Genomic DNA, 22,041 nt, shown 5'->3' with positions numbered 1-22,041 from the left:
CAAACCTTTATTTGTAGAATGAAAATGTTTTATTGTTATACCTGCTGTTATAGATGAGAGATTCACAGCTCTGTGTGTGAGGTTTTCCACACTGCAGGTGGAAATAAGTGTTTGAACTACTGTGTATGAAAAGACAACACATTTAACTCATGTACTGAAGCCCTCGCTGCTCAGGTATAAAAATCATGTACAGAATTTTCTAAGAGTTTGTGTCTTACATGCTATTTTAGCGCAAAGCTAATGTCTTTACAGAGTGCCGTGCATTTTAACAGAGCCAAGTAAAGGCTTGTAAAACACACACCGCCGCCACAAAACAGAGCAGAGAGGCTGGCACACTGTGGCCCGGTGGTCTGGAGGGAGTCTGTGTGCCAGTCTCAGTGTGTATTAACAGGGTCAGTCAGGGTGATGGCGACAAATGATGAAGGAAAATGAGAAACACGGCGCTGAATAAAAGACGACTGCTGTGCTCTTTGTGATTGTGTGTAAGCATTGTTGGTAGCTAGAAAAAAAACAAAAAACATTATGCATTTTGCCAAGTGGTAGGTAAAAAAAAACAACAAAACGAAAAAAAATAAAAATAAACAACAAAAACCCCTCATGCATTGTGCCAAGTGGCACTGCCTGAGTCTGGGTGAGTCTGGCCGGAGCATTAAGCAGAAAGATTCAAATTGTGAAGGGAATTGCTGTCAAGAGAAACCTCCCACCCCAAAATACTTCTTGTAAGGGCTTTAAAACCTCAAAAACAGCACCGACATGCAGTGAACGAGATGTGAATAGGAAATACAGAGTTAATGCAATGACTCCAGGGGGAACAAGCATAAAAGAGGGAGTGGTAGGAGACGGCAAGGCCAGAAGAAAATAGAACATAATGGAAATTATAAAAAATAGGAAGCATATTTTAAATAAAACCTTTTTTATTCTAACATTCAATCTTTACTGGAGAAGTTCATAAAAAAGATCACAGTCCTTTAAGTGTAAGCATTTCTTGAAACCTGTCTGACACTTTATCAAATAAATGAATTGGATACAAAGTCTTTATTTTTATTTTTGTGGTCATTACTTAATGTTTTTATTCACCACAGTTTGGTGATAACTTGTGCTACTTAATGTTAGCATATTTTCTCCCGGTTACAGCAGCAGTTTATGTTACTGTTTTGCATGAAGTCTTATAGAAGCAGTTCTCCACCCGTTTAAAAAAATTTGCTATTTTCTATTAACATCGTTAAATATAATCAGGACGGCTTTAGCATTTCTCTCCAACATAAACAACTATATGTAGAAAATGAACGCAGCTTGGATTGTGGGTGATATTAACCATACAGTCAGGAGGCTGTAGCAGCCAATACTGTCTCTTTCACTTTAAAAGTGAAGTAATGAAAAATAAAACCTTAAACTGATAAGATAAAGATGTGAGATGTGGTAAATTAAATATGTATGACATTGTCCAGATTTAGTTTAATATAAACAGCAAAAGTTACCTAATAAAGCTTTAAAACTCAAAATCTATCTAGTTTATTTTTTAAGGGTAAACCAGCGCAAAGTATGAAGATGTTAATATAACTACTAAGGAGCATTTTTATTTTCTATTTTCTAATGGGAACCATTATGATAATTTTCTTTAGCGCCTTTATAAAAACAGAATTCATAACAAATAATGACAAGAATGAGATTTAGGGTTTATTGTGTAAAGATCTGAACTATATGAGAGAAACTGAGTAATGGGGTGAATTTTCCAAAGGATTAAGATCAGGTGGCAGAACTAGGATGCTTAAAGGCAGCCGATTATAAGGTAATTCTCCTCACAGGCCACAACACAAAGTATTTAGATTTGGGTTTGAACACAGAAGTAATCTTTCTGATGGATGGAGCATTTAGCACCACGTAGCGGTATCCGTACTCGTCATACTTTCTAGATTTTGTACCATAGGAGTTGATGTATTTCATTAGATTTATATGCGACAGATGAACACAAAGAAGGGCAGAACTGGGGCATAAGAGAAAAAAAAATATCCATCCATATAAATACCAGAATAAACACCCTTTGCAATAACCCTGTATATTGATCCTACTATAAAAAAAAAAAAAAAAAAAAAAAAAACTCATATATGGACGCACTGTATATACTGTATATATATTCGATGAACCCGTTTCTTCCTTTGGCACATTCCTCTTCTTTGACCATATGAGCTGATTTAACAAGTAAATATCTTTACTGTGAGATCAATAAAGTTAGTCAATCAATCTAGAACCAGGTTTTACTTCAACTGAAGCAGGATGTTCTGGAAGTTGAGAGTGCTGAATCCAATATGGCCTGCACTCACAGAATGTAATGAAAGTTAGCGGCTTTAACTAAAGACACAGTCTGACTCATTAAACCTCTTCCAGCAGTGCATTAAAAAACAGACAAAATAAAACACTTTCTCTATACATGTCTATTAGCGGTTAGATCCCTGCTCTTCATCTAGAGTTTTTAATGTAACGTCTCTTCAGTCACTCAGACAAATTAAACAAATCACCAGAATAGTAAGATTTCAAACCTGAAGATATCATTTTAATGTTATTAACTTCTCTAAAACTCCTAAACCTGTCTTTTTTTCAGCTGTCTGCTGAATTCTTTGCTAATCATGATGCTTCATAACTCTCTTTAATAATCTAAACAGCTGGATTATAGTGATGACTAGATTGATCAAAGGCTATTTTAATTTGCAGGTATCAGATTAAATGGGGCTGAATAAAAATGCTGATTATCATCTTTCTATTTGTTTTGGTTTAATAGAAAATCACAGTTCAATTATTTTTTTGTGCCTGTAATGTGAAAAAAGTGGAAAAGTTCAACAGAAAAGATTATTTATTATCCATTGCTGATGGTTGTGTGATAAAGCAGGGCTTCTTACTAAGAGTTCAATTTAGAAAATGAAAAGGCAATGAAGTTGGGTCGATTTATTAGAAAGTTAGTTAGGATCATTTTTCATCCCAGCTGTACATTTGGCTGGTTTGTAACCATGAGAACTGTTATGGATCAAATATTTTTCGGTTCTCTCTGAAAATAATACACTGCAGGCTGCATTCCTTCTTAGATAAGCTTTAACAGCTGCCCACATAATCAGTTTTAATAGAGCGCGCTTTTGCATTTGAAAGCTAATGTCTGGCCTCCTGACCGCAAAATAAAGTCTGCATTTCAGGCTGATGATGAAAAATATGCATTATGTTTTCTCTGTCTGAGAAAGTCCCTCGGATTGTTTTATATGCATTGGGATAAAATGACAGCTTGATTCTGTATTTTCCAAGTTTATTCAAAGCAACAGGAAACCGAGCCGCTCCATATGTGAAGCGCTCCTGCTAAACAGAGACGTTTCTCAGCACTGAGACGTACAATAAGGCTTTCATGGAGACTGTAGGAAACTGGTAACCAAACCACACACTTTGTTACTGAGCTCCGCAAGTGTGTCTGCGTCTATAGTTACCGGTTTCAATGCGTACCACATGTAGCAACCATGTTTTAGCTGATATGTTTTCAATATGGAGAAAGAGGAAGCCTTAGACAGACCCAATTTGTTTAATTGAATAATGCACTGTTTATATTGAAAGCCTGAAAACACAAGTGGTAACCATGATAATGAAACAACATGTAGGCATTTCCCTGAGCCCCAATTCTGCCTTGATTTCTTCAGCAAAACAGAACCTCTTCCACTGTCTTGCTGCGGTGCACATGAACCCACCTTCCTCATCCTGTCAGAAACCTGAAGTAGAGTTCACTCCCTGCACTGTACGGTCAGATAAATGTCTTATCCAGTATTTGTTCTGCAGCCAGTTGCTTGTCAACAAGAGACCCGTTGAAGTAAATATTTCAGAAACGTCAAAACTATTGCCAGAAAACCTCCCAAGCCAGCCAGTGTGGGCCTTGAATCTCACTCATACACATGCCAAAATTCATATGTCAACAAATAGAACTCAGACACACTCAGGCTAGTTTTAGAACCTGAAGAAGTTGTGAATTTGATCCAGGTTCTGGGTAATAATTAGCCTAAAAACCTCAGATACAGGGAGGAAAATAAGTATTTGAACACCCTGCTATTTTGCAAGATCTTCCACTTAGAAATCATGGAAGGGTCTGAAATTGTCATTGTAGGTGCATGTCCACTGTGAGAGACATGAAAAAACATGACATGAAGAAGATAAAAATCCATAAATCACAATATAAGATTTTTTTAACTATGTATTTGTGTGTTACAGCTGCAAATACGTATTTGAACACCTGTCTATGAGCTAGAATCCTAACACTCAAAGTCCTGTTAGTCTGCCTTCAAAATGTCCACATCCACTCTATTTATTATCCTAAATTAGATGCACCTGTTGGAGGTTGTTAGCTACATAAAGACACTTGTCCGCCCAATACAAACAGTAAGAATCCAACTGCTAACATGGCAACGACCAAAGAGCTGTCCAGAGAAGCCAAAGACTAAATTGCAGGCCTCCACAAGGCTGAAAAGGGCGGTAGGGAAATTGCCAAGCAGCTTGGTGCACCTTTGGAGCAATCATTAGAAAATGGAAGAAACTAAACATGACTGTCAATCTCCCTCGGACTGGGGCTCCATGTAAGATTTCACCTCGTGGGGTCTCAAGGATCCTAAGAAAGGTGAGAAATCAGCCCAGAACAACACAGGAGGAGCTGATCAATGACCTGAAAATGAGCTGGGACCCCAGTTTCCATGGTTACTGTTGGTAATACACTAAGACATCACGGTTTCATGTATGGCACAGAAGGTTCCCCTGTTTAAATCAGCACATCAAGGCCCGTTTGTCACTGACCATTTGAATGATCCAGAGGAGTCATGGGAGAAAGCCATGAGATCAGGTGAGACCATAATAGATAGAACAATGATGAGTAGCTTCCCAAGAACACCATCCCTACTGAAAAGCATGGAGGTGGTAGCATCATGCTTTGGAGGTATTTTTCTGCATGTGACGGGGCGACTGAACTGTACTAACCAAGGAGTAGCTCTGGAAGAGACATATCAAGGTTCTGGCGTGGCCTAGCCAGTCTCCAGACCTAAATCCAATACAGAATCTTTGGAGGGAGCTCAAACTCTTTGTTTCTCAGTGACAGCCCAGAAACCTGACTGATCTAGAGAAGATCTATATGGAAGAGTGTGCCAAAATCCATCCTGCAGTGTAAAATAGAATGGAATAGAATTCAACTTTATTGGTAAGTACAAAGCAACGTAATTAACTCTCGGATTTAACCTTTCCCCTAGGGGAGCAGTGGGCTGCCATTGTGCGGCACCCACAATGGCAGCCCACCCCAGGGAGCAGTTTGGGGTTAAGGCATTTGCTCAGGGAGCCAGAGTGCAGGCTGTAGGGTTCGAACCGGGTACTTGCAACCCTCTCAGAGCCCAAGCACACTGTTCTAACCACTAGGCCATCACTCACCACTGTTTGCAAACCTGTTGAAAAACTACAGGAAATGTTTGACCTCTTAAATTGCAAACAAAGGCTACTGTACCGAATATTAACAGGGAATTTCTTAGGTGTTCAAATAAATATTTGCAGCTGTATCATACAGATAAATAGTTAGAAAATCATACATTGTGATTTCTGAATATTTTTTAAATTATGTCTCTCACACTGGACACGCACCTACGATGACAATTTCAGACACTTCCATGATTTCTAAGTGGGGGAACTTGCAACATAGCAGAGTGTTCAAATACTTATTTTCCCTCACTGTATATAGAAAGAAAGATAAACAAGTTTGCTTATCTTGACAATGATGCAAAAAGAAAAACAAACTCTGTCACCTGCTCCTCCGTCATGCTGTGCAGCTGCGTGTGCCAAGAGGCGGAGTCAGAGCGGTGATAAGCTGGGGGCGGGGCAAAGTCCTGCAATATGATTGGATCTCGCTCCTGACACAGAGAGGTTAGGTGACTTATGTACAGCTTCAGTTTATTGCGGTTCTGATGCAGGTCCAGGAGAGGAGAGAGAATCTATAGGAAGGGCAGAAAAAAATATTTAATTAATACAAATAAAAACGGAAAAAAAACAGTAATAATGGTTAGTTTAATAGTCGAGGAAAGAGAAAGGCATGCAGATATGGTTGGAAGAAGGTGAAACACAGACTTGATAGACACTTCAATGTGGAAAGTACAAACAATCAATTACAACCATCAATGGTACAAAGTAATGAATGAAATTTACAGAGTTAGTGGACTATGTATGCCAGAGATGTTAACCATTACTCATCAAAAAGTGATAAAACATTGGGATACAGGAAATCATTTTGGTACTGAATTCAAAAGCAACCAGTACCAAAACATCCTCGCGTGATTACTCAAAGGGCTTGTTTGATGTTTAATAACATTTGGAGTTAATATTTTGTGGTGTTATTACCTTAAACATCAATGCATTTAATTAAAATTAAGCTGCTGAGAGAAAGCAGAGTGTAACTGTGGAGTGGAGGGACAATTACGACACATTTTTAAAAAATAAACACTCCTTAAATCTGCAGATATGTCTAACATGTTCTTTGAGAACACTGCTATTTTACCAACACTGTACCCAGTGCAACACAATGGCTTGAGAAGGCACCTATTTATCATGAAGGTTCCATTGGGTAAAATTAACTCACTGCTTGTACTGAGATGGTCATAAAGAGTCCCATTAGGTTTATTCACAGGTTAAAGTAAATGTGCTCTGAATAGATGATGAAAAAAATTATACCGGTATGTTTGGTCTAAAACTGTGACACAACACACCCTACCTACTACCTTATTTATCTATTTTAAAGTAACCAAGGCTGCAACAGTGCTGCACATAATAAAGTAAAAATATTATACAAAATATTAAGAACACAACGTTTAAAAATAACAATAAATCATTCACTTGACTGTTGCCGGCATCATAATGAAAATCACTCCTACACTTTTAAAGTATAGAACCCATAGGTGTCAGGTTGTGTGGAGGTTTTGAGGACCCAAATGCAGAGAGGAGTTGGCACGGATGAGTTTGGATAATTTAATAAAAGTCCGAAGGGAACAGAGGAAAAAATACAAAAATACTGAAAACCAAACAAAAACCAATAACGTAAGGGGAAAATACTTGAGAAGAAACTAGAGACTAGAAGGAAACGACAAACTTCTACTACACACAAGAAACCCACCCTGAGTAAAGGCTCTGCTGCTCTTTTAAGCCCAGCACTCTGATTAAGAACATTATCTTCACCTGTGTAGGCTATGCAGGTTCTCCCCAAAGATCCTCTCTGAATGAAGATGCATAACTCGCACTCACTAACACACAGGAACCCTGACAATAGGGGCAAACAGAAGGAGAAAAGAAGGAGACCTATGACTGAGCCCTGTGGAACCCCACAGGATAAAGGAGAAGTAGAGGATTAAATAATCTGGTGTTTTAACACATATAGCTCTGTCTGCATGCAGAGGAAATAGCGAGGACACCCCTCAACAGCTTTTATTGTAATGGCCTAGTCAAAGTCCAGAAAATCACAACAAACAACAAAAACTAGAAACATGTAAAAGGGATGCAGAAACATTTCAGTTTATTTGATGGGCAGAGCTCTTAGAGACATGCCGCTTTAATTATAGCAGAATGTGGTTCAACAAGGTCTGACTCAGATGAGTTGAATGCAAATGCTCCTCACATTTTTATGAATATAAACCACATGGACATTTCCTCCTTCCCTTCACAATGTTGGACTTTGTGTTGCTCTATCACGTAAAACCACTAAAATACACTGAATTATATCTGTATAATTACAAGGCACCGGGTGTGACTGTAGTATTACACTACTAAAAACTACAAAGACTTAAAATATGCCTTAAAATGCTGTGTTCTGCCTAAAAAAAGGTTGGGCAGTGGCATTACACCAAACCAAACACTACTAAATTTTATATGTCTTTCATATTTTCAGATTTTACAGACAGAAAATCTTTATTTTTTACTGTGTAATCCATAGAAAATGCTTCTAAATAGCAGAAGGAAAAGTATTTTACATTACATTGTTTTTCAGTTAATCGTGTTTTTACATTGTAAACAGTACATTAGGTGATAAACAGGCTACGGTAACAATATATTCAAGATGTGTGTCTGGTTAGCGTGGGAACGGGGATGAGAGGAGCGAAAGAGGTGCAAGCGTTTAAGGGATCTGAGACAGGACCGCCCATGAGACGTGCCCATGACAGACACACACTCGCACAGATAAAACAAACAGACCAAACTCTTCCCCTTGTGGAATACCAGGATTTAAGTGCAGAGGAAGCATTTTAAGAGGGCCAGCAGTATAAGTGTGTGTTAGTGAGCTATATTTAACAAAGTACTGTCGTCCACACCAACCCTCTGTGCTTTTTTTATTCGGCAAACACACAAGCAGAATTAAAAAGTAAGATCCTGTCACTCATGTGAACTCCATCTTTGCTCTTTACTCATCCCTCTGATCAGCTTCTAGAATAGATATCAAGATCTGTACATTGTTATCTTGTCTTTTGGCTTTTTTTTTGCAGATGCCATTTCAAACTCTTCTATTGAATGTTCTAATTTTGCAATAGCACAGTTCTGAAGCTTTTAGCATTTTCTTTTCAAAACACCTTAATTGGGAAAAAAAATGCACAGTATTGGTCAGAAATGTTATAGTAGACGGCATTTTGTAAAACTCATTCTTAATTTATTTACTATTTGCCTCTGGGGAGGTTTATTTGAACCTCTTATTTTTCTAATACTTTATAAGAGATTTAGTCTTTAAGCATTTATAATAATCTACAATCAACACACTAAGCAGAACATCAAATAAAATCTTTAGGCAATTTATTATGGAAGTCTGCCACAAAGACAATTTGTTCCTAACTTTGTTTATTGGAATTATGACTAATGCCAGAAAAATCATGGTTTGATATGTAAACAGTATTTTATTTCAACCAAAGTGATTTGAAAACATCTATTAGGTGAAAACTCGGCACTCTGTCTACGTTTAGTTACAGGTCTCTCGTTGTGCAAACAACATGATTATGATACTGTGTTAGCTCTTTTGTCCTTCACTTGTCCATTCTTCTAATTCTTTAAGCAAACACTGAACCAGTGCTGCCACGGTCAGACACAAGGACTGCAGAGAAAACTGGTAAAAAAAAAAGAAAAAAAAAAGGAAGGAGCAAAGAAATTAATATAATCCAACAGTTCGAGGTAACAGGTTGGAGTCAAACAAGGAGGTTTGCTCAGAAAATTGGAAATAAGGCTTTCATATGCCAGACTATACCCAGACTGGATCCTTATGTTTGACTAAATCAAGGACAGACTAAAGGCAGCAAGAAAGTAGGGTATAATGACTGATGACTAGCTGAACTTTTAAGATGATGTTACCTCTGTTTCTCGATCTTGTTACTTGACACTACTAACATAAGAAAGATCTGGCCATACCTAACCCAACATGCTACCCAGCTCCTGGTGCAGTCTGTGGTTGTCTCCCACCTTGACTATTATAGTCAAGGTGGCCCAAATTGTCTCACGTCACCTTGCTCTGCTTGTCACAAGATCTGAGTTTTTAGTCTCACAACACTAATAAGTCAGTGTCGTAACACCAAGCGCGTTGGGCCAATGACATCCAAGCAGTGTGTTTTGGGTCAGGACATGTCGGAAATTACGACAGTCAGAATGGCCTTGCTGGGGCATTGCAAACATGGCTATGCTGGAGGACTCACCTGTCGATACTAAACTTGCGCTGCAAGACTTTTATGCAGAGGTTTTTCTGGCAAATTCTACAAAAATCATTGCACGATGACATGATGACTTCTCCGTAAACTTCCAACAATGGTCTACATTTCAGTAAACACGCCCCACCTGTCATTCCTGGCGCACGTCTAAAACGTTGTGATTTGCTGCTGCGATTGTAGCTGGGATGTCACCCAATCAGCTTCAAGTATGGTAGTAAACGTTCGTCCTTACAGACAGACTGTACGCCAGCCATTCCAGATTCTTAACGTAGAACTCAACTCAGTTCTACACATATCTATCTGGCTACTGCCAGGTTAGTTACCCCTGGCTGCCCACATCAAATACAAGACGCTGATGGTAGCATACAAAGTGCTTAAGGGTACGGCTCCCGTCTACTTGAACCCTCTGGCAAAGACTTACAGTATGTCACAACTCAGTCAAACCATTCAGCAATGGATTGTCTTCTAGCAGTGCCTACACCACGCTTAGGAAAATCCAGACTGTTTCCATGGCTTGTTCCAAAATGGTGGAATGACCTACAAGAACAGCAGCGTCCCTATCTATTTTCAACTCCTAAAGACCAACCTCTTTAAAGAGCATCTCCAATCCTAATTCTTACCTACACCTCTGTACCCCTCAACTACTTTTTATTCACTTCCCTCTTTGCTATCACCACTGATTCTGACTAGGAATTTTCCTCTAGAGAACTTATTGAGATAGTGATGATAACTGTAACATTGTGTCTACTAAATGCATCTGCTAAATGCATAAACATATATGTGGACAATATATAATCTTATTTATAAACTGGACTTTAAAGACTGAAATCACTGTCCCTATTGCCCATTCTCCAATAAATGAGCTGATATCAAACATTTGTAAAACACTTTTTAACTATATCTGTCGTTGAAGCCAGTTAGAGAGAGAATAATTGTTTAGTCAATGACAACACCAGCATTGTTCACTCACACAATGGATGCGTCTGTACTTGTAGAAGGTGAAACTGTGAAATATTATTCATCTATTATAAAATTTATTGTTTTCCCCTTTTTTTACAACAGAAAATCTGCAAGCATATTTACAGTCCCGGCAATCCATTATACTTCTAGCGGGAATGAAAACTTCCTTAGATTTCACCTGAATGAAGCCAAAAACATAAGACTCCACGTGGACACAATGCTTATTATTCAGTAACTTCTCGTGATTTACAAAGCTGACAAGCAAAGGAAACAATGTGGATGTGGGTGTTTTTAATGCTAAAATATTCTTTGCAAACGTTCCTCTCTGCACTAAATCTGCAATTAAAGCTGACAGTGAATCAGAGGATCTGTCACCTTTAATTTCACCTTATTGAAAGCGACCACAGACACGGTGATGCACGCCTACACATGTACACACTGAATGTTATTCTGAGCTGCTCCTGATTATCTCCACGACCCATAAAAAGCACCTTCTTGGATCAAACCCGCCACCAACACAAACAGGCGTACATAAATTGTATACATCCAGATATTTCAATGTTAAGGCAAGTGCCGCTGCAGTACACAGATGGAAATGCATCGCAATTTAGGACTCTTATCAGCACAGAGAGAAGCTTTGGTTGCAGTATTTTCCACAGAAAAGCTCCCTGTAGGAAACAGTCTATTAAAAAATCTATTGCTGTCCATTTCCGTTCAGTGGAAAAAGGGAGTTATGAGGAGAAGTGAGGAGCAAAGGATGGAATATAAGACTGCAGGGTTTTATATTCGGGCTTGCAAAAATTATATGCTGCCTATATGAAGACACTTCAACAGAGTTTGTTTTATAGCCCCAAAATAAACCTTGCATGTGGTCAACAGCTGGTATCTCACACGTTCTAATTTATACTATTCTGTCAAACAGTAAAAAAAAAAAATCCCTGTCGACACTTTCCAGACCTGCAGCAAAGCTCCGAGGATCAAACACAAGACAAACTAGAAGCAGACACAAAGAAAGGAATGAATGAAGTGATTTGGTAAATACTTTCACAGCAAAGGAACAACAGCAGCCATTTCTTTTGTCTCCTAAAATGTGTCCAAGTGGAAAACAAGATTTGGAAATCATAAAAAGAAATATGAAAACAAAAACTGAAATCTGAACTAAACACTATGAATTTAGCAAAAGAAAAGACAGAAACAAAAAAAATCTCAAAGCTTTTTTAACAGAAATTATGCTGAAATAATCTCTGGGTGTGGTTAATGGATCTACAGTGGTTTTCAGCATCTTTTTAAAACAATCCAAATACCCTGCTTTGGGACATAGTGGTAGCTTGAGCCATTTCATTAGCCTCACATGTCCCTGCAGGATTCTCACTGTAGTATAAAGAACGCCAAAGAGAAGCAATCAGGAATCTCTACAACAGTAACTGCACTAGAGGAAAGAGAACAATCGAGGACTAACCTGATCTTTTCTAGGCCTCCCTGGTTTAAAAAAAAAGAAAAAGGAAAAAAAAACTGTTATGGAGACTCTAAGATATGATTTTTTTACCATTTCCCTGAGGCTGATCACAGTGGGAGAGTTCTTTGATGGTCCCCTTTCTCTGAATCTCCAAAAATAATTCAGTCATACAGCTTTATGATCAACATCAACCTCTTCAGCCATTTCTACTAAAGGTTTAGAGCACACCACATGACCGTGACTACATTTGTATAAACACAATAAAATACACCCGAACTCAATCACACTGCTGGGTTTGACACTTCTGATCATAACACACTGATTGATAGATTGCAACAATGGGTGGTGGGATTGTGTGGTGCCATGCTCAGCAGTTTTTCAGGTCCTATTTGCTAGTAAGGGATTACTTTTTGTCATATGGTAATTATAAATCTGTGTAAACAAAAATAAACTGTGGCCTTCTCCAAGGATCCATTATTGGGTCATCTCTGTTTGATTAAAATTCCTTTATCTCAGAATATAGTGGGCCATGACATCTCTAGCCACGTTTGCTGATGCAATAAAAGCTTATGTCTATTCTCTGAGTCAGTTTGTAACTAATAGATAGGACACAAATAAATACTTAGGAGTCAGAAATATTACGATTAAAAAACAAGCTAGTTAGGCTTTGGACTCAGGTCTAAATTCTGTTAAATATCCACTTGCTGTCATAGAAAACATTGTTTAAATAGAAGGTTACCTGTCAAAGCAGGACACAGACAAACTGCTGCACATACACTATATTGCCAAAAGTATTTGCTCACCCATCCAAATTATTGGAATCAGGTGTTCCAATCACTTCCATGGCCACAGGTGTATAAATTCAAGCACCTAGGCATGCAGACTGTTTTTACAAACATTTGTGAAAGAATGGGTCGCTCTCAGGAGCTCAGTGAATTCCAGCGTGGAACTGTGATAGGATGCCACCTGTGCAACAAATCCAGTCGTGAAATTTCCTCGCTCCTAAATATTCCACAGTCAACTGTCAGCTGTATTATAAGAAAATGGAAGTGTTTAAGAACGACAGCAACTCAGCCACGAAGTGGTAGGCCACGTAAACTGACGGAGCGGGGTCAGCGGATGCTGAAGCGCATAGTGCGAAGAGGTCGCCAACTTTCTGCAGAGTCAATCACTACAGACCTCCAAACTTCATGTGGCCTTCAGATTAGCTCAAGAACAGTGCGCAGAGAGCTTCATGGAATGGGTTTCCATGGTCGAGCAGCTGCATCCAAGCCATACATCACCAAGTGCAATGCAAAGCGTCGGATGCGGTGGTGTAAAGCACGCCGCCACTGGACTCTAGAGCAGTGGAGACGCGTTCTCTGGAGTGACGAATCGCGCTTCTCCATCTGGCAATCTGATGGACGGGTCTGGGTTTGGCGGTTGCCAGGAGAACGGTACTTGTCTGACTGCATTGTGCCAAGTGTAAAGTTTGGTGGAGGGGGGATTATGGTGTGGGGTTGTTTTTCAGGAGCTGGGCTTGGCCCCTTAGTTCCAGTGAAAGGAACTCTGAATGCTTCAGCATACCAAGACATTTTGGACAATTCCATGCTCCCAACTTTGTGGGAACAGTTTGGAGCTGGCCCCTTCCTCTTCCAACATGACTGTGCACCAGTGCACAAAGCAAGGTCCATAAAGACATGGATGACAGAGTCTGGTGTGGATGAACTTGACTGGCCTGCACAGAGTCCTGACCTCAACCCGATAGAACACCTTTGGGATGAATTAGAGCGGAGACTGAGAGCCAGGCCTTCTCGTCCAACATCAGTGTGCGACCTCACAAATGCGCTTCTGGAAGAATGGTCAAAAATTCCCATAAACACACTCCTAAACCTTGTGGACAGCCTTCCCAGAAGAGTTGAAGCTGTTCTAGCTGCAAAGGGTGGACCGACGTCATATTGAACCCTATGGATTAGGAACGGGATGTCACTTAAGCTCATATGTGAGTCAAGGCAGGTGAGCAAATACTTTTGGCAATATAGTGTATATCCATGTGGACAAAATTGTTGTTTAATGAAAGAAAAACCCACAACCATGACAGAAATAATTTGAATCTGAAAAATTTTATGAAGACATAAAAGTCAGATGATTTTTAACTATGTTTCAGCAGAATGATAAAAAAAATAAAAAAAAAATAAGTATGTCTACGGGTCTATGAATAGGGCTACAGATGGTCACTGTGCTGTTTGGTGAGATGGTGTGTACCACACTCAACATTGGCCAGAGGAAGCAAAGGACAGAGTGGTCTCAAGAGTATTCTGGTAAAGCTAAAGACTATAGGAGCATATCCAAGCAACTGTGACTTCAGCTGCACATATTTAGAAATTTAGGATCCATGGGGCTGAAGCCAAACTCCCTGGATGTGGCTGCAGAAGCCAATTTGATGAAAAATCAAAGAAAATGATACAATGAATGGTATCAAAAGAGCCCAAAAACCTTCCAAAGAAGAGGAATGACGGAAACCTTCTTAAATGAGAGCTTCAAGCTCAAGGAATCTCAATGTCCGATTGCACCGTCCATTGTTTGAGAGACGACCGACAGGGACAACTTTGTTTTCAACGAATAAATATCTAGAACACCGTCTCTACTGTGAAACATGGAGGAGGCTCTGTTATGTTCTGGAGCTGCTTTGCATCATCTGGCACAGGATGTCTTGAATCTCTGCAAGGTAAAATAAATCTTAGGACTATCAAGTGATTCTAGCGGGAAATTTGCCTCCCAGCGTCAGAAAGCTTGGTCTTTGTTGCAGATCAATAGGATAATGACCCAAAACACACAGCTAACAACACCCAAGAATGGCTAAGAGGAAAACATTGGACTACTTTGAAGTGACCTCCTATGAGCCCTGATATAAATCCTATTGAGCATCTTTGGAAGGAGCTGAAACATGTCACTGAGGAAAGGCATCCTTCAAACTTGAGACAAGTGGAGCAGTTTGCTCACGAGGAGTGGGACAAAATACCTGCTGAGAGGGGCAGAAGTCTCATTGACACTTACAGAAATTGTATGATTTCAGTGATTGCCTCAAAGGTTGTGCAACAAAATATTAAGCTAAGGGTACAAGTATTTTTATTCAGGCCTGTTTCATATGTTTATTTTTGAAATCGTTGTGTTATTGCACTGTTAAAAAGCAATGTCTAACTTTCATTTGTTCATTTTCATAGCTTTTATGTTAATTATTACTTTGCCAGATTCAAGTTATGTCTATCCATTGTTGATTTTTTTCTTTCATTAGAAAATTCCTATACTGATTTGAAAAGTAGTATATAAAAAAAAATAGAATTTTTTAATTTTTCTAGCAAAGAGGATTTTATAAATTCTTCATTATTTCAACTGCTGCAATAAAAAATAAACAAAACATTTTTATTTTGCAAAGCTTTACAATCTGAACTAATATTTACAAAGAAAGCTGTAAAGACTATTGCAAGGGAAAATCATATGGTCATGTCTAAAAACTCCTCTCCTTTCACTGCTTAATAGTTTTAATGAACTAAAAGCTGAAACACATTTCAGCCAACATGAATTACACAAAACCTCAATTAAATGTAAAAAATTAATTAAGTATTTGGTTAAACAGAATATTAAACTTTGTGCATATCGTACATCTTTATATTTTTGGTTCAAATTTTACTTTATAAATAAAATTTAGAAACGATATGATGAGGAATTGCAGAAACAGTTTTCTGTCTATGATAATCATTTGTTTTATGGCTCAAACACACTGATTTAACATCTTGAGTAGTGTGCAGATTCCCTTCACTCCCCCATACTGACATACTGTAAGCTCACAAAATAGGGAGACTAAGGAACTCATAACACCAATTCATTCTGAATGTTGTGTTTCCAGCACGACGTATGGATAATAAACCGCTCTCAATAATGCTTGGGGTATGTTAAAGCTGCTCTCCCCTGCTCCTCTGCAGCAATTCATTCTCAACCTGCAGCTCAGAAACCCCTTACAGACATACACACAAGCGCTCACTGTTTGGATGAAATGTGCTATGGCAAATTAACCACCTAACACACCAGGAGGAAGCTAATGTAGCTGCAGGTGGTGATAGAAATGGAAAAAGATGGTAGATAGAGGTTGGGAGTGCTGGTTGCCCTGCTTCACTCAGCAGGAAGGTGCTCTGTCTAATTAATAAGAAGGGCTCAACTTAGATCTGGTAGAGAACCTTGGGGCTTTTAGCATCCCGATGGGAAATCCCATCAAGATGGGAGGCACTAAAGCCAAACTGTCTGGCTTGTATTACTATATTCTGATAAAGGGATTAAAACTAATATAGTTAAAATTTCATAACCAATAATTTAAATACTAAGTATTAGGAATGGGGGGGTTGTCTACAGTAGGATATTATGTAAAAACAAACAACAAAAATATAATAGCTTTAATCTAAATGACAGATTTGTGATAAATCATTTTCTCTGATTTAAAATCTCAGACCAATCATAAAAAACTCCCATTATAACGTGATCATTAGTGCATCAACAGGTTGAAGTAAGAATCAGTAAGAAATATTCTGCTTTACCTCAAATCGGAAACGCCGTCAGAGATTTTAGCAAAAAGAAGGAATGCAGAAGAGTTTTCCATAGAGATTGATGTGCACTCTAAAGAATATAACTCTATATTAGTACAGAGCTCTGATTATATATCTTAGTGAATAGAGTTCAGACAAAATCTCACATAAAAAAAAAACTAAATAAAAAATTGTGTTTTGAAACGATCTCTTTCAGGTTACAGTGTTACAGACACACAACTGATGAAGCATTAATTTCTGCATCATTATAAAGTTATACTATATATCCCTTTAGTTGCTTCCTAACTTTGCTTTATCATAGTTACTGTAGTTAACTAAAACTAATGAAAAACAATGTATAATGTATTTTGTGTTAAAGGTAATAAATTAAAACTGCAGTAAAAGGTAAAAAACCTATAATCAAGTCACACTATATTGTGCTTCTTTCAAACCAACTAAAAAGTCCTAAAAAATAGACACCTTTTGCTTTTATGTTCATCAATTTTCTTGGCAGCCTTGCAAAGTGGGTTTATATCAGCTGTGATAAAACCATTTTTTGAAAATGGTATCTTGTTGAGTTTTTATTGCATTAAAACCTTTTTATAAATGCAATACTTTTTAAAAAACATCACCGTACTGAATGCTGCGTCTAAAAGTGAATAAAAAAAAAAAGAAATGAACACATCACTCCTTGATTTAAACACTGCTAAAAAAAGAAACACTCAAATAACAAATCCTAGCACTGAAATAATTAAATATTATCATTGAAAACTTCGCTCTGTACAAAGATTAATGTGCTGACGACAACGTCACATAAAAATCATCATTGGAAATCTATTTTAGTAACCAATAAAGGCTTAGTTTTGGGCTAACACGAGAGGTGTAAGCATTTTCCTGCATTAGGAGGAATCAAGGGCCAACCAACCCAGCATATTGTCTCACAAGGGGTCTTAGGATCTAATCTCTGTACCTATCTACAGTCATGATTCCTCTGGAGAGTGCTTGGAGGGATGTGTGGCCCTCCAAAGAAATGCCGCCCCTCACCATTTCTGACCCACTACCAAAGCGGTCATGCTAAAGGATGTTTCAGGTAGCAGATCACTCTCCATGGTGTCTTCAGTCTGTCACATCTGTTGCTTGTGTGTACCTGCTTTCATCTCAGCAGAGCACAGTGCACCAGTGCCAAAGTTGCCTGCCCTGGTGTTCTCTAGCAAATGCAAAGTGTTCTGCAGGGTTTTGAGCTGTAAGTAAAACCCCGTCTGTGGACATCGGGGCCTCATACCATCCTCATGGAGTCAGTTTCTAACCGTTTGTGCAGAAATGCTCTTATGGCTAGTTGAATGTCATCTTGCAGGGCTCTGGCATTCCTCCTTGCACAAAGGTAGATGTAGTGGTCCTGCTGCTGGGTTGTCTCCCTACCTTCGGCTTCCTCCATATTTCCTGATTAACTGGTGTGTATCCTGGTAGCGCCACCATCTTGTGGACACTACGCTGACAGACACAGCAAACCTTCTTCCCACAGCTCGTACTGATGTGTCTGTCTCATGCTACGAGTGTGAAAGGAACCGCTCCTTTACTGTGTGTCTTGCTAATTGCCAATAATTTCCACCTGTTGTCTACTCAAATCTCACATCATGTGAAATTGATTGTCAATCAGCGATTTATTTAATTGACGTTATATTGTCTTCCCTTTATTTTTTGAGTAGTGTATGTAGCTTAAACTTCTTAAAGAAAGTTCACATGCTAATTTAAAGTAAGCTGGCACGTTACTTCTGACGTAACTCTAATCCCAAAGTGTTACAGTATATATGTACATATATGTATATGTGTTGAAGTATAAGCATCAAGCCACCAATGCAAGTCCTAGTTAAAAGTTAGTGATGATTAATTAACAAAAACACATGCAGGGGAAGAATTATGATAAGGCAAATGCTGTTACCAGCCTCCTACAAGGAGTATCATGGAGTATCATGTAAACAGGATTTAACAAATGTGCAACTAAACTATTGTCAAAAAAGCTTGTCAAAAAACAAACAAACAATAGAAATAAACATCTTTATCTGAATGGAAAGTGATGAAGACTGATGGTGAGATGGAACGATCTCTGATGTGTAAAAACGACAAGGACCAAGTGGATTTAAAAATTTGGACAGGTAAAAAAAATGAAGTTATTGAAATAAGCAGGAAATGCAGTAGAATTTTCAAGATTAAACGTTTTCTTGATTATAAAATGAAGAAAAGAGTGAAAAGATTTAGAAAAACAAGACAAAATGTGAAAAAAATGTATGAAAGAGAAACACTTAAGAAAACAGAAGCAAGACGGTGATCTCAGTCATGGATGAAAGAGGAACGACACCAAAAAGTGACCAGATCCAGTGAAAGAAGCTCACCCTTCTGTACAAAATGGCAGACTGAGGGTGAGAAAGAAGGCATGTGATTGGCTAGGCCCAAATGCCCTCCTCATCGTCCTATTGGTTAGTTCAGTCCAGCCGTAGCGCGAGTTCAGAAAAAGCAGGAAGTTAGTTAGGGAAAGATATTGTGGGTACAGCATGAGCAGTTATTGTTTTGTCATAATATTTTCTGGTAGTATTAAAACCATATCTTGGTAAGGCTTCCAAAACAGTTAAGGAGATTTAACAAACTTATGGTGTTGTTACCTGGTCCGGAGAGGGCTTGTGATTGTTGGGCTGGTCAGAGGTTGGGGAAGCCACCTTCAGATGGTCGTCCTCATAATTGTCCGCCATCAGCTTCATCCTGTTCTGTGTCTGCAGAAAGAAAGGCAAACATGATTTCTTAAAGTAGTACTAAACAACTTCCAGTTTCGGCCGATGTTGGCTCCCCCCAGTGGACAATAGCTGTACTGTTTCGCCTGAATGAAGACAGCATTTCCCATGAGCACCAGAGTGGTAAAGACCATAGTGTGGTGAAATCCTGATCTCGTGGTCATCTGCAGTTGGATTGAACTATATTTCTGTTTCCAGTGGCTGTGTGAAAGATGAATAGCAACAAGGTAATGAAGCTAATTGTGGTGAAACAATGTCATATGACGATGTTGAAAATAAGAAACATTTAACTTTGGTTTTGTACCATATTCCTGCAGAATTTCCAATTCTAAAAATCGCTTTGCATATCCTCCACCCATCAAATATAGTGCAGCTTGCTCATTAGAATGTCCTCTGCATATTAAAGGGAAACAGTGTTTTTTTTTGTTTTTTTTTACATTGGGTCGTTGATTTTAAGTTATTACATCATGTTCTACTCACCCATATGAGTTTTGTGTCATTTGGAGCTGTTCTGAAGATATTCTGTTAGGTTATATCCAAGTAGTGTTTTCCTATGGGCAAAATACTTGAAGCATAAACTAAACTGTCCATAATTTATGGTACGCCAGCATTCATAACATGTAGGTCAGGGGTGTCAAACTGGTTCCAGAAAGGGCCGTGTGGCTGCAGGTTTTCTTTCCAACCAAGCAATGGCACACCAGATTCAAGTCAACTCATCAAGGGAGTCCAATCTGAACATGATGACTTGATGAGATGACTGGAGTCATGACTGAATCACTGTCCCCCAGACATCCGCAGTTATATTTTTTTATATTTATATCTTTCAAAAAAGAAGCGGCATGTGTATGACGTCATCAGCGCGCGCCGGCTACTGTTCATTCTTCCTGTCTGCCGAACTGCTGCTACTTTTACTCACATGCCTGGAAGATGTCTAGTGCTACTACAACAGATGATCTCGCTCTCGAAATGGAATTGAATGATTCAGATTAGCTCGCCGAATGAATAGAAGGGGTAGAGCGTAGCCGCCTGTGGCTGTCTGTCACAACTCCAGTCAAAAATATAACCGCGGATGTCTGGGGGACAGTGATTCGCCTACATGTCATTCATGCTGCCGTACCATAAAGGATAAATCATGAAAAGTTTAGTTCGTGTCTTCAAGTTGTTGCCCATAGGAAGACGTTACTTGGATATAACCTAACGGAATATCTTCAGAACAGCTCCAAACGACACAAAACTCATATGGGCGAGTAGAACATGATGTAATAACGTAAAATCAAGGGCCCAACATAAAAAAAAAAAACAGCGCTTCCCTTTAATGTAGGAAACCAACATTAAATAGCTTACACCCACTTTATGCTATATAAAAAGCTCCAATCACTTGATCATTTTGCACCTTCTTTTAAGATCTGCTCTGCACGTACAAACAGGTTTGCCCCTATTTTGAGACACATAGACCTTCTGCACATTAGGCCCATAATGCCTAAGAAGCCTGGTGTGCATTCATGTTGGTCTACCTGAGTCAAAAATCTTGAGCAGCATTCAAGGCAGCAAGACTTAACTATGTCTCCATTAGATTTTTATATCTAAATGCAACATATTGGTTAAATACTTTTCTGCTACATAGCTCAAACAAGTTATCTGGATATATATACGTCCATGTGTGTGAGTGTATATATATCACACATCACACTTATCAGCACACAATTTAATTTTCTCATTTCCCTGTTCTATTTTTTCTTGCTTTTCTCCCATTATCACCTTGTCATCTCCTCACTCCTCCAACCGTAGGCTTCCTAGGATCCTCTTTCCATTTCCTCTCCTTGTCTCACAGCTTCAGGTTTCACACATTTTAGTCATACTTCGGGTTTCACAGTAGGCCTGTAAAGTGTGAGGGGTGGGGGGGAATTTAGAGATAAAAAGCGAGGGAGGGCGTGGGTCCAAATCTGTTGGTGTTGTACAATCTAAATCCCCTTAGTCTCTCAGTGAGCGCTTCAAGGAGCCTGTGCTTGAACAGACCAGACAAGTTTTGCATGTCAGTGTGGGCACTGATTTCATACAGGAGGAAAGAGAAAAATGTTAAATTTGATCTCATCTGTTTGAGGACCAGAAGAAAGATTGATTTTGTTTTTTTTAACGAATGACGGAAATTAAATCCAACTCTGAATGAACAAAATAACATTTCATTTTTGGAGGGGTCTATTCAAAGTCCGGCTTTAGATTTGATTACAAAACTATTACATGATGTTAAAAAGAAGATTTATTGTAAAACACTGAAAGGTGAGCAAATACAATAGTTTAAAGACAACTGGTCAAAAAACTTCTCCATTATGATGTAAAAGATGTAGCATAAATTAAAACTTTTATACAAAAGGAGCCATGGTTTGGAGAGCTTCTACCTCTAAGAATTAAATGCAGGTAAAATGATAGAAAATCATCATAATCACAAAGGTAGACAACGGTTAATGCAAAAGGAGACAAAGCTGAGAAAAAATGTCCCAATTTTTTATCTGGTTTTCTGTTACATCTTCTCCCATTTCTCTAATTGTCAGGAATGCTGACCTCAGCTCACTTGC

The 22,041-nt window shown here is 38.6% G+C and overlaps 1 protein-coding gene across 13 annotated transcripts in view; it reads right to left on the bottom strand.

Annotated features, from left to right (window-relative positions):
- Positions 1 to 22,041, bottom strand: part of LOC119792970 (ELKS/Rab6-interacting/CAST family member 1-like) — a 163,860-nt gene that overhangs the window by 20,467 nt on the left and 121,352 nt on the right. For 9 of the 13 annotated variants that reach the window (XM_038299841.1, XM_038299846.1, XM_038299843.1 and 6 more), the window contains 2 exons: positions 19,343 to 19,450; positions 5,799 to 5,984 (listed from right to left, as the gene is read on the bottom strand). In XM_038299841.1, the coding sequence (XP_038155769.1) occupies positions 5,799 to 5,984; positions 19,343 to 19,450 (294 nt within the window). Of the gene's footprint in view, positions 1 to 5,798; positions 5,985 to 19,075; positions 19,154 to 19,342; positions 19,451 to 22,041 lie in introns of those variants that run through there. The other 4 variants (XR_005282049.1, XR_005282050.1, XR_005282051.1 and 1 more) reach the window with 2 other exon arrangements.

Source organism: Cyprinodon tularosa, unplaced genomic scaffold, assembly GCF_016077235.1.
Source record: "Cyprinodon tularosa strain WSP-4 unplaced genomic scaffold, ASM1607723v1 ctg437, whole genome shotgun sequence".
Taxonomy (NCBI): Eukaryota; Metazoa; Chordata; class Actinopteri; order Cyprinodontiformes; family Cyprinodontidae; genus Cyprinodon; species Cyprinodon tularosa.
This window is presented reverse-complemented; position numbering and strand designations above follow the sequence as displayed.